This window comes from Aythya marila (assembly GCF_965140915.1).
Source record: "Aythya marila genome assembly, chromosome: 2".
Classification (NCBI taxonomy): Eukaryota; Metazoa; Chordata; class Aves; order Anseriformes; family Anatidae; genus Aythya; species Aythya marila.
In genome coordinates, this window is record NC_139043.1 from 91,316,843 (window position 1) to 91,330,454 (window position 13,612).

The following is a 13,612-nucleotide window of genomic DNA, read 5'->3' on the forward strand; positions in this document are numbered from 1 at the left end:
TCAGCAAGTTTGCAGATGATGCCAAACTGAGCGGTGTGGCTGATACAACAGAAGGAAGGGACACCATCTAGTGGGGCCTGGAAAAGCTTGAGAAGTGGGCCCATGTGAACCTAATGAGGTTCAACAAGGCCAAGTGCAAGGTGCTGCACCTGGGCCAGGGCAATCCCAGGAATGAGTGAGTACAGTCAGTGTACAGACTAGGAGAAGAACTCTTTGAAAGCAGCCCTGAAGAGAAGGACTTCGGGGTTCTGGTGGACAAAAAGCTCGACATGAGCCAGCAGTGAGTGCTAGCAGCTCAGAAGGCCAACTGCATCCTGGGCTGCATCAACAGAGGAGCGGCTAGCAGATGGAGGAAGGGGATTGTCACTCTCTGCTCTGCCCTTGTGAGGCCCCACCTGGAGTGCTGTGTCCAGGTCTGGGGCCCCCAGCACAAGAAGGGCGTGGGGCTGTTAAAGAGGGTCCAGAAGAGGGCAACGAAGATGATCAGAGGGCTGGAGAAGCTCTCCTGTGAAGGAAGTGTGAGAGAGCTGGAGATGTTCAGCCTGGTGAAGAGAAGGTTCCAGGGTGACCTTATTGCAACTTTTCAACACTTAAAGGGGGCTTATATAAAAAGCTGGAGAGCAACTTTTTGCTTGGGCAGACAATAACAGGACAAGGGGGAATAGTTTTAAACAAAAAAGAAGGGAGATTTAGATTAGGGGTTAGGAGAAAATTCTTCACTCAGAGGCTTATGAGGCACTGGAACAGGCTGCTGAAAGAAACCATGGATGCTCCATCCCTGGAGGTAAGACTAGACTGGATGAGGCCCTGGGCAACCTGATCTAGGGGTGGCATCCCAGCCCGTGCAGGTGGGATGGAACTAGGTGATCTTTAAGATCCCTTCCAACCCAAACCGTTCTATGATTCTATGATATACAAAGCTGATTAAAGGATCAGAGCATGAGGAAAGGCTGGGAGAGCTGGGATTGTTTAGTCTAGAGAAGAAAAGGCTCAGTGGGGAATCTTATTAATGCATATTAATACCTGAAGAGAGGGTGCAGAGTGGAAGGAGCCAGGCCCTTCTCAGTGGTGCCCAGAGCCAGGACAAGAGGCAATGGGCACGAACTAAAACACGGAAGTTTCTATTTGAACATCAGGAAACACTTTTTTTTTTGCCTCCCTCCTGTGAGGGTGACTGAGCACTGGAGCAGGCTGCCCAGAGCTTGCGGTGTCTCCCACCTTGGAGATATTCAAGACAACCTTTGACAAGAGCATCAACTTACATAACAATTCTATTTTCATTGCTATCTCAATTTTCAGTTTGTCTAGGAAGTACCCAGCTATACAAGAATCATATACTTAAATACTCCATTTAAAATCTTTTATAAATGAGACCTAAGTCCATTACAGTCTCTTCTTCCGTATTCATAGTTATTCCCTCTATTTCCTTCATGCTAACACAGGTTCCCTGAACTTTGTTCATCCAATGTTATTGGTCCTATCAAGAAACAAAATGTGAACAAGACGCTTAAATTAGCCCTTTCCTCTTGATCCTGGTTATACCTTGCAGGAAGCATGGATAACTCTCCTGAACTAAGTTTATCAGTGATGTACTACATTACCAAGTAAAAAACAGAAGATGACAGAAAGGAGAGGTGATAATGATAGAACCAACAGGAAGAAAAATGCACAGCTAGAAAAAAAAAAGTGATATGGAGATGAAAATAAATTGGGAACCGTTTGTGTCAGAAAATAAAGTAAAATTAAAGAAAATTTAAAATGTGTGTAAGTGCCAGAAAACAGATAAGGGAGAAGAGAAGGAAGATAGAGAAAACAAAGATGTATGCAAAAGAAAAGAATCCAAATAGAAAAGCTGATTAAAAAATCAATTTAAAAAATTAAGATTGCTTTCCCCCACTTTTTCTAAAGAAAAAAGGATATGGAAGATTGTCAATGATGAACGAAAGACATGAAAAGAGAGGAACAATTATAATCAGCAACGGTGTCCTTCAACACTGATTTAACCAGGTATTCACAGTTCCCAAGAAGAGTCCCTTCCATACTTTGTATAATTTATGAAGGCAAGACTGAAGAATGCGACTATGAACAATTGATTTAATCTCTCTAAAATGCTGTTAGTAATATTTGAGAAGATAAACGATATAAAGATCGTATCAGTCATACAGACCATATCTGGTCAGTCTAGGAGCATCAAGAAGTCAACAAAAATATAGAAGGAATGGTTTCTGAGTTCCTACATTTGTCAATAATTTAGAATTCTTGGCTGGTTGCTGGCTATTATTCTTTATTACAGGAGAAGATGAATATCTATGCTCAAAGAAGCTATATTAATCATGTGACATGTTAATGCCTCAGCTCTCTTGCTTGAATCATCTGACTGTATAAAATATATCTCAAAGGGGAATTAATTCTTTCCATGTAAGCATAATTTGTAGATTTTTCAGATACAGAGCTTTTTCAGACAATTAATTATGTCAAAGGCTTCCTGTCCTATTGACACACCCAATGTTTCATTTTATGCTAATCACTTTGTTATTGCCCCAAGAAGCATGCATACTATTTTTCAGTCAGAAGTTTTATTAAATACAACCATAACTACTTCTTTATCACCTTTGGACATTAATACTGTTTGTGGGAGGAAAAAAAAAAAAAAAAAAAACAGTACAGAAATTTTGTTAAAAAAAAAAAAAAATACCAGTTGCAAGAAGTTGTTGTTCTTTAGATTTATGCTCTCCTGCAACTCATTTTGCTATTCTGTCCTCAAATTTTTCTAGCAATCTAGATTACTGCTGTAGTAGAAGGGAATTTAAAAAACAAACCCACACAACTTTATTTTCCCTTTTTTTTATTTTCCAAAGGGAAAATACTGCCTTATTTTGTGAGTACAGTTTCTTCTCTTCCACAAAAAAAAAAAAAAAAAAAAAAAAAAGACAAATCTTTTTGAAGGAAAATTGAAAAAAAAAAAAAAAAGTAACCTACAAACCTCATAAATATTCTTGGCAAATAATATTATTAAATAGTGTCCCTGAGCACAATTTGCTTGGTAATGTGTGAATCCAGAACAAGCTGAAACAGCAGCAAATACAATAAAGGAATGACATCTCTGATGTTCTATGAAGCTAAAGTAAACCAAAAATGCATTCCATATAACTACGTAAACTCTCAAATATCAATTACATTTTATTAAATAGTCAAGAGAAGGTGAAATATAGTTTATGGAAAACTATATAATCAACATTACTACTGTTATGCTCTCTATTTTTTCCTCTTCATGTAATATGGTGTGATTTATATAACACTGCTGTTGAATATTGAATACTGCGTTGTGTAAGTTGTGTAAGTTTCCAGTTTATTCCTTGACCCTTGATAACTTGCTCACTTGTTGCTTTATTAGTCTAGAAAGCTAATTGGTCACTTCTATCTATGCCTACAGTTACTAATTGGAGATGCTTAAATGAAGCCTTTAAGTTAGAATTACAGTCCTTTTCCAATCAACAAAGAGAAAAACAGATCAATACTGCCATACTTCCCAGAAGACAATCTGATCGGCCAAAGGATAACCACTGCCTCTGGAGAAGCATCTTTCCTTCACAAATTGTGAAATGAGCCTGCTTGTCTTATATTCACTTCAATATCTCAAATAACCCTTACGAAGATTGCTAGGTTGAACACAAACCCTTAAGGTCTGTTTCATTTTCCCTTTATGGATTCAAGTTATAATGATAATTTCCTATTACTTTTCTATTCAAATATTGTAGCTCATAACAGAGTGCTGTGTACTGCGTTAAGTCAAGCCACAAATCTTAAATGCTTCAGCATACAAGTTCTCAAACAATTTCTTTTAGCTAGATTTACATCATGACATTCAGATATCAGCCCTGTGTCTGCTTATCACATTTCAAGAGTCTCTAATATGTAGAGCACAACAGACTTGTAAGTTTAAGTTGGAACTATCTCCTATCAAGTTAACAGTGAGATTGTTTTATGAGAGTTGGGAAATATACTTTGGAAGAAGGTGAGTGAAATAAAAATATAAGATGCATATCCTCACAAACTTAAGAACCACTTATTTTGAAAAATGTTAGTGTTATATCATTATTTCACAATTCAGCGTAAGAACTCAACGGCTGTACTGATTTTGATGAATGTACACGTAGTCCAGAAACATTGCCATAATCAAATATCCATATCAAAACGAGTGCAAACACAAAATCACTAAGGTTGGAAAAGACCTCCAAGATCATCTGGTCCAACCATCACCCTACTACCAACGTCACCCACTAAACCATGTCCCTAAACACCACATCCAACCTTTCCTTCAACACCTCCTGGGATGGTGACTCCACCACCTCTCTAGGCAACTCATTCCAATGTCTGAACATATTCTGCTCCCCACTCCTGAACCCCTGCTCTGCCCTCCGTATTCCCCCATCCTATTAGCGTTTTTAGCATTAAGGATTTCTTCAGTTACTGAATAGTCAGACCACAACAAGCTGTCAACAGGTTGTTCCCTCAAGCATTTATCCTCTCCTAACCACCCTACAAAATTATTTTAATCACAGCATCCTTTGTCAAGGAGTTTCATAGGTGTCTTGTGCCCAAAGAACTACTACTATTCATTCATTTTCAACCTGACTTTCACAAACTTGATTTGATACTCCATACATCTTTTAATGGAATCCCCTGCTACCTGTTGCACATTGCTCCAAAAAACCTTGCAGATCTTTGCCATATCTCTCTGAAATCATTTATTTTTTTCTTGGCTGCTGAGGCCCAGACTACTCACTTCTGTTCTGCATCTTCAACCATTCTTTTTGCCCCTCTTCAAACATTTTCCATTTTCCAGAGCCATTTTAAGATGCATTTTTTGAGATGATAGGGGAAACAAACATGCTTTCAGCAATTCCCAATCTTTTCATCCACAGCGCAAGAAAACACTGGTCAAATCAATTTCTAAAAAAAACCCAGCTCATCTATTATTTCATACTGGTTGTGTGTTTCCAAATTCCTATGAGTAAACACTAGACATTGGTGGAAGAAGTAATAAATGAGAGATTAAAAATGGTAAGAATTTACTTACAGGTGATCCTGGAGTTATTCTCGATACCAGTAATGGCATTTTTTGATCTACACCACCCTAGAGATGAAGAAAATAATGACTATAAATGTATCATTATAATACGTACATTATAAACATAAGCAATTGCCTATTTTAATTTTATTTTTATAAAGTTAGTGTTCTATCACTGTACATGTAAGTCAGTTAGGTTGAATTTTGATGAGTGAATGTCAGGAGACGTGTGTGTTTTTTTCCAGTTAACTAAAACCAGTGTCTTTGCCTGCCTGTACATTTTAACAGGCAATAAACAGATGAAATGCACCATTACTCAAATCCTACTCTTCGACCTAGCCTAATTCAACGTTTGTACTCACTAAGTGGACAGTATCCTTAAATATTGTGATGAACTTGCAAGAGGTCAGGTAGCAAAGTTCCAGACAGCTATCTTCCCTTATTCCCTTTACATGAAGCTACCACTGCTCCACCAATAAAATGCCTCAAGCAAAATGATCAAATTCGACCCTGATTTTGATATTATGGCTAGTTTACACTACTCTATCTTTTTAAATAGAATTTCAGTGAGGGGATGTCAAAAATTTACACAGAAATCAATACTTATTTCAATTTTCTTCCTTAATTAATTTTCATCTCTCCAATGTGATTTTTTATGGGTATATTCAATAAGGTATCACAAACTCAACTATTTAACTTGTTTTATAATACAGAAGCAAGTTTTTCCAGAAATTAATACCTTCAATTAAATGTTGGAGTCCACATTTATCCAGCAAAATAGGCAGTTTGCTTTTGAAACATGTCATGGTCATTAAAAATGAAATGTATTCATAATGCTAAATCATCTACATAAATCCTGTAAAAATAAGCAAAAGATTGGTGTTTTACCTTTAGATTAAATCCAAACTTCCCATCTTCATCTGGTGTGATTCTCACCAAAAGTAACTCTCCCTCAATTAGTTCATTCTGTAATATACAGAAAAATCAACAAACTTTTCTAGTTTTTAAAACAAGACAGCAGCAAATAAGAATATAGTGTATCCAAACGTAGACATGCTGAACAAGAATACTCTATGTAAATCCGTGTTTTAAAAAGGAAGAAGTTAAGGTTAAAGAATACACTCACAATTGTAACCTTTAATTGTAAAAATAGCAGCATGTATATTGGTGGATATGTTCTTTGCTTTTTCTGCACTAACACTGTTACTGTCATCTTAACTTTTCCAATTGATACCTATTAAATTTTTCAATGTGTTGTCCTTGCTAAAGGTGACTGAAGGAAAAAAAAAAAAGATAGGTACAACACCCTTGAAGCACTCTTACTCTAAGTATTATGAAGTTACTTCTTTTTCTTCAACTTTTCTCCTCTAAAAGGGTACACGATATCTTTTGCAGGAGATCCACAAGCCGGAATGATTAAAACTTGGTGGCAGCTACTGGACAGGCAGATTAGAAAGTTGTTAAGCACACCTCTGGAAGAGGCTGGAGAAAAGGAGAGGAATGATTTGCAGTCATAAAGCTAGCATGGGGCACCTGGTGAAAGCGTGATTTTTAGCCATCCCAGAGAGGAGATGCCTGGGATAAAACAGAGTTGTGTCTGCTATTGAGTCATATAGCCACTTGAGTTATGCAAGGATTCCCATTCCATTAAGAGATTCCCTACAAATGCTGCTAGAAACCTGGACACTATGGGAAAACAATGTAGCTGGTAGGCCTGCCTATCATATTTTATATAGAGTTTTAGATACGTTTGAATAAGGCAAGAAGATTTATTCCTATTACCGCATAAAACATGCTCATCCCAGGATATAATCACAATTTATGTGGATTCTAAATCTACAGTTCAAAGCTACATTTAGCACCAGTTTTGATTTTAAAAGAATGCAACTGAACATACCTTATCACAGTAGTACTGACCGGAATCTTCTGTTGAGCTACTTTTTGTAATGTTGTCATATGTTTCTAAGAAGTGTTTATCCACCCCTTCCAAAGGGTAAGAGCCAGAAATGTTACCAACTCCATTGGGAGACTGAGCCAAGGTTTTAGGTGAGGTATGGGTCAGAGAATTCCGAGTTGGACTATTTCCCAATACGTTCCTTTGTTTAAGAAAAATAAATAAATATTAGGAAGGTATAGTTATCCAGATTTTTATGTTAAACAGCATAAAACATGCAAACGTACTGCTCGGTTCCAAGAGCAAGCCAATTTCATACTTGGATTTTAACACTTCTTGCCATTCAAAGTAACAGTTATTTGATCTGTGGATGTCCAGAAGAAGGGACAAAACAAAACTGAGTAGCAGAAACATTTTTAGCAAATTACTTGGAGGTTAGCAGTGAAAGGCAATGCTGAAGTGGTACAGGAAATCACAGTAACGTGGAGGAAATGAGAGTTGAGCCCCAGGGGAAAGGCACTCCAGTCCTACCCATGAAAACTGTATACTGTGATTCCACTCATTTTTGCAAAGTACTCTTTTTCATTCCACTCACATGAGTGCCAGCTCAACCTTATCTCTCTGCGAGAAGGTGGTTTGCAGAAAAGCCACGGTAAATTGTCAGAGAAATAGGAAATGAAGTGACCTTGACAGGGCTAATAACAGTACTATATTCTGTCTTTGAGGTAATTATAGCCATGAAGAAGGACCCAGAATTAAATGGAAGTGTAGACCTGAACTAATGGGTCAAGAACCTTAAAATTCAACGATGAAAAAAAAAAAGAAAGAAAGAAAACAGTAAGTAAATGAATACATCATATCTTAGAATTGGACAAGCTGCCTGGTAGTGCCCCATGACCTTTCAAATGTTCACTCAGCTACAGTTATTTCTTCTGAAGGGGAAGAAATGCAGACCTCTAATACAACTAAAATTGTTCTTCAATTAGATCAAACTCACCATACATGATAAAAGATCCATCTTCACAAAAACTACACAATACTTTGTGAAAATCTGTGTGTTGGGAAAGCTCGGTGCAGCTTAGACACAGTGTCCTATCATTAACGTATAGTGCTGTGTATGGCACAAACTGAGATGTGCCACACTGCAGACTGACCTTGCACTTGCATCATGGATGCTCAGTGGCAGGACAGTTTGCAGCAATACTCTGCACTGCTACTGGGCAACCCAACACTGAAATGAAGTACATTTGATCCTTGGAAGCACGTGATGTTAGTTTTTTTTACAGAGTGTATGTGATTCATTATCTGCTTCACCATACCTAAAAGCAACATTAAATCCTCAAAGAGAGGAAGTATCAGAAGAAAACCCTGGCATTGAAATTTGTGAATTCCAACATCAGTCTCTGCTCTGGTGCAATTCTATTCATATACGTGAGCTTTTCTGAACCATTCCCAGGGGCCACTGCTAGCTGTCAATGAACTACACTGCAGAGGAACGTAATGTAGGCTTTTAACATACAGGACCTGCAAACATTAATAATAATGCAAACACTTATTTCTCAGTTTGTAGAAATCTGACTACAACTTATGTTGAAAGATGTCATTTGGCAAATGTGGTTTTGCCTTAATATTTTTGATGCTCAGTTTTATTACATGTTCTTGGCAATGTGAATTAAATGGTTTGTACAACTTTTGCAGGATTTTCAGTTACCACAGGAAATGTTTTTCAGGAGACATGATTCACTTGGCTCTTTCAATAATCTGAAAATACTTTGGCAAACAATAATGACACTTAAAAAAAAAAAAAAAGAATTATGCTATTATGATTATTTTTTTTAATCTGGTAGCTTCCAAGAGGTTTTCATTATTTCTTGAAGTCATTGTAAAGTAAGCAGGAACACTGTATATGTAAACACATCATAATACATTTTTCAGAACATATGTTATTAAGAAAATATTCACTTGCAACTTGAGAGCATAGCTCCTAATGATCTTCCAGTGTAGAAAAAATTAACACCACCAGAAGAACATGACAAATTACTTCAGTTAGTGCTTCCTGGCACTACATAAAGTCACGAGATAAAATTACCAGCAGATTTTAGCATCAGTAAACTTTTACAAAAGGTTATACTGAACAGTTTAAAATTATTATTATTTTGTTAACAGCACTTATGGTCATGTTAGGAAGTAAAACTTCCCACATCCTGATCCAAAATCTTATTTAAAAAAAAAAAAATAAAAGCTTTATAATATTCATTGGTTTACACATCCATTTCGATTTTCAAACTATAAAAATAAGTACTTGGAAAAAATAATTTATGTATTTTGTTACATAGCTTAAAGCTAAGGAATCTATAATAAAGTTTAAAGAAAACTCACTTTGGTGATTCTTGTTCCGATGACCTGTTAAAAACGAGTAAATAAACATGAGTTAAATCTTCAGGAAAACAGGAACTAAACTCTAATAAAAAAAATGCCAGTGTGTAAGCCAAAAGGTGTGTTCACAGAAAATTAGAGAATACTTAATCCTGTGCAGAAGATCTGAATCAGGCAATTATGGCATTTATGAACCACTCAACAAAAAAGTCACCAGGCAGTTCTAACTACTCACTTCCACTTCTGGCACAAGCCCAACGACAGCCAACGCATCTGCTACTGAAACGTCAACTACGCTGGAGCTTACAGAGGCAATTATTGAACAGGACACGCTACAGCATTTCAGGAAGTTTTAGCTGTGGATCACGCTGCCTGAAGATGTCACTGATTATATTTCTTTACATGTAGGTAAGGAGAAATTAGCATAGGCTGCTTCAGAAGCACCACTTAGCGTAAGAGCAGACCAGATGCTGACAGGGAATTTTAACACAAAGCATAGCTAAAGTAGAAGTGACTACACAGGTGAGGACAATCCAGCACAGAAAAGAAAGGCAATTAATTAGGGCTCTTTGCTGAGCAGCTTGGCTGATTATAACAGAGTCCTCAAGCATTATCAAGATAACATTCATACACAGCATCTGCTGTGGATAAAGTCTACTCTTTGCTCACATCCAGGAGTGAAAGAACTAGGTAATTGTAAAACTTGCTGTGCTAGAAAAAACAATTTGCTTAAACTGAGGAGGGGAAAAAATATGCAAGAACCAGTACATTGTGATGGATTGGTTATCTAACCCAATATTCTGTTTTCAGAAGTGGCTAACTGATGCTTAGGAAAAGTATTGGAAAATCGTGCAAACATTTAGTGATGCTTTCTAAGAAGACTCGCATGGCCACCAACAATTAGCAGTTCTGGGACTTCTGAAGTTGTCATTTATTCAAACATACTTAAAAGAAAAACTGAAATGGAGTATAGAGGCTGGAAATAGAAGCAATTAATCATATTAGGGAGCAGTTCTGGCTTTCTTATATTCTATAAAACATGCAAAAGAGACAAAATAAGGAAAGTTATAGTCCACTCTGCTTAGGCTGACTGTCCAGTTCCTTTACAATCCAGTTACTCCTCTCCCATTTCTGCTTCCACAAACTTGTCATGAACACCTCAGGAAACAGAAAGACTTTGTTGCTTGGAACAAGCCCTGATACTCAGGTACATTGCTGGGACAGCAGCCCCTCACCACAATTACCCTTTCAGATCACAGAATTACAGAATTTCTAGGTTGGAAGAGACCTCAAGATTACCGAGTCCAACCTCTGACCTAATGCTAACAGTCCCCAAAAGATGCCTCCTTTCCAGAAGGTGGTCACAGCTGGAGGCTAAAACTGTCAAGGTATCAAGGTATTTGCCTTACAGCAAGCTTTATCACATGAAAATTTGTTGGTGAAAGCCACATATGAATATATCACTCCCTGTCACACAAAGCAAAGCAATGACTTGCCTCAAGTTTGTATTTCTTTGCCAGTTTCTCCTGAATTTAGTAACCTAGCTACACAAATTATGGCATTTTTTTTGATAAAGTGCTCTGTCAAAACTGTTATCTTACTCATTTCAGTTAACCAACAAACATAAGCACAGCTTTTTACTAAAAGAATGGGACTTAAGTACTGTCTACTACTGTTTTTCCTTTAAACATTTCATCACAATAATTACTCAGCAGTGAAGACATAAATTAACTGTCAGATTGTAAAATGAGATCATGTTACTGTTTGTCTGTTTTATTAGATAGCTTTTTAAGTGTGGCAAATATATTCAAAAACTTAGCAGCTCTACATGGAGAAAAGTATCAAAAGTTATAACATAGAGCATTTTCTGAAGCAATTGAAGAGCTTCATCAGAAACCACCTGAAGCAGTGAGTTAAACCATATTACATCAATTAAAATAATAAGTATGATACTATAATCAATTTGAAAGTAAAGGTTACCCAAAAAAAGTGCTTGCAAATTAAAGTCTGTATGGCAGATAGAACAGAGCTTTACAAATTTAGTAAGTAGCAACCAAAAAGCCTAAGCAATACAACTCCATGCTGGAAAAATACAAACAAGCAGTTCAGCTTGGGTGCAGAGCTGAATTGTCAAATTACAGGAAGCAATTCACAGTACAGTTAGATTTTCCAAATGTTGTTTTCTAAAACAACCCTAATATTAAGAATCACGTACTATGTTTCAGTAAAAACTACAGTAGAAATAAAAGGTTCATTCTAGTTCAGTTTCCTTATTCTACAAGATGAACAAATTCTTCCTTGAGAGGCAAAGATGGTGAGTGAACCTGATTCAATAAGAATTTGTGGAAGTTTGGGTTGTGTGTACTTTTTAAAAACAAACAAACAAAAAAAAAAACACAAAAAAACAACAAACAACAACACTGTTGTTCATCTTTCTTTACTGCACTCATGCCCCACCTTTGGGATCCCACTGACATTCTCCCCCATGCTCCCACAAGTACCTTCAGTTCTCTTGTTTGCAATCCTCGCAATACTTGTACTCCCTAACTGCCAGCAGTACAAAAGATCCTTTGGCACCATGCACACACACGGTGCCTGAGCAGCCAATCTAAGAGGTACAGACAACTGTTGAACTCATAATGGAATTACTCAGTGAGAGAAGATAAGATCAAGTGTTTTTTCTACCTATACACCGGTTTTCACTAAGCTCGTAAAAAACAAAGTTAGCATCTTTGAAAGCTCCATCCCCACATTAGATGTGACTGCAGTTGTCCAGACTTTCTGAAGTGGGAAGGAACACAGACAGGCAACACGATGACATAAGCCTTATTTCCTTTGGAAGTCATGCTAAAAATAAAGAATCATAGAATTTATTTTAGTTTGAGCTAATTGATTTCCTTCTGAGGGAAAGAACAATGAAGCTGTGTATTTTTCTATGCTGTGCCACAGAAGAGATACGGCTCTATTACCAAATTCTTTGTAGAGTTCAAGCTGTTATGTTAACCCAGGTGAAAGCTCCTAAAACAAACAAACAAAAAAGCCTACATAACATAAAATTCTGATACAATGTCCCTGTTTTAATATAATATCTCCCATCTCCAACACAGGACAGTCAGGTTATTTGAGACAAAAACACAATTTGCACTTCCATTCATATAGTCACACAGCAGATTCTCAATTATCTTAATAAAATATCTGGAGACTTAAATGTGGGATATAATCCTTTGTAATATTGCTGAAGATTTATAGGTTGAATTATTGTACTTTAATTCAAACATATCCATCTGAAGGAGTAACTGAATCATTCTGCAACCTTTTAAAATATAAAAAGGTAACCAAAAACTTAGACTAGAAAAAGACCAAATCCTTACAAGATATATCCAATCCTTACAAGATATATCAGTGCTGTGTATTCATTCATAAAGTTCTTATCAGGACAGCAAGCTATAGCTGCAGAATTTTATCTTTGCAACTCAATGAAATGTTACTTCTGGCAGTGAATTATTCACCAGTGTGACAAAGTACTTTGAACAGGAATATTGAGATCATCTTTTCTGGCTATACTGTATTCCACGTTTTACTAACTTATCTTCCTTATTTAACAACATGCAACAAGCCCCATATTTTAAGTCAATAAAAGAGAACACTCACCAGACCAACCAATCAACCTTTTCATCAAGAAAGAGAGACCTTCCTTGCAAGGAGATTAAACTTTCCATTGGATCAGCTAACATGCAAGCAACAAATGAAAACTACAAGTGATTCCTCTTCCTTACTCCACAATATGTCTAAAAAGATGCTATTTCAATCTTTCACTCACTATGGACTGCTCTGTCAGCGATGATCTTTACAATAGAACACTTTGCTGTGAAAATCCCACTCTCCTTTTGTGTCAAGTCTCAAGGAAAGACCCCTCCTTCCCACAGTTGTGTGCCCTACCAGAGAATTCTGCTATTCTGAGAACTGATGATGATAAGCTAAAGACAAACCCCAAGAGAAAAGGGACAACTGAAACAATAGAACTGTAGCAAAACTCCCTCTCTACAAACAACTGAAGGAAACATCTGTAGGTTTTGCCCTTGCAGTGTTCTTAAAGTTCTTTAAGCTTCTTTTCTTCCTAACACCTGCAGGGGTGGGGAGACCGAATACGCCAGCACTTCTATTTATCTCTTTTCTGAGAACTCCCCATTTAAACTAGGATCATTATTCATGAACCAATTAACTGCAAGATATTTACAGCATCATGTTTTGCTGCCTTTTAGAGAAGTTTA

At 36.9% G+C, this 13,612-nt stretch overlaps 1 protein-coding gene across 5 annotated transcripts in view; it reads right to left on the minus strand.

Annotated features, from left to right (window-relative positions):
• The window catches only part of PTPN3 (protein tyrosine phosphatase non-receptor type 3), a 126,353-nt gene that overhangs the window by 32,419 nt on the left and 80,322 nt on the right, over positions 1-13,612 (minus strand). For all 5 annotated transcript variants that reach the window (XM_082753587.1, XM_082753586.1, XM_082753588.1 and 2 more), the window contains exons 15-18: positions 9,345-9,368; positions 6,969-7,167; positions 5,960-6,037; positions 5,081-5,137 (exon numbers count right to left, since the gene is read on the minus strand). In XM_082753587.1, the coding sequence (XP_082609713.1) occupies positions 5,081-5,137; positions 5,960-6,037; positions 6,969-7,167; positions 9,345-9,368 (358 nt within the window). The remainder of the gene's footprint in view (positions 1-5,080; positions 5,138-5,959; positions 6,038-6,968; positions 7,168-9,344; positions 9,369-13,612) is intronic.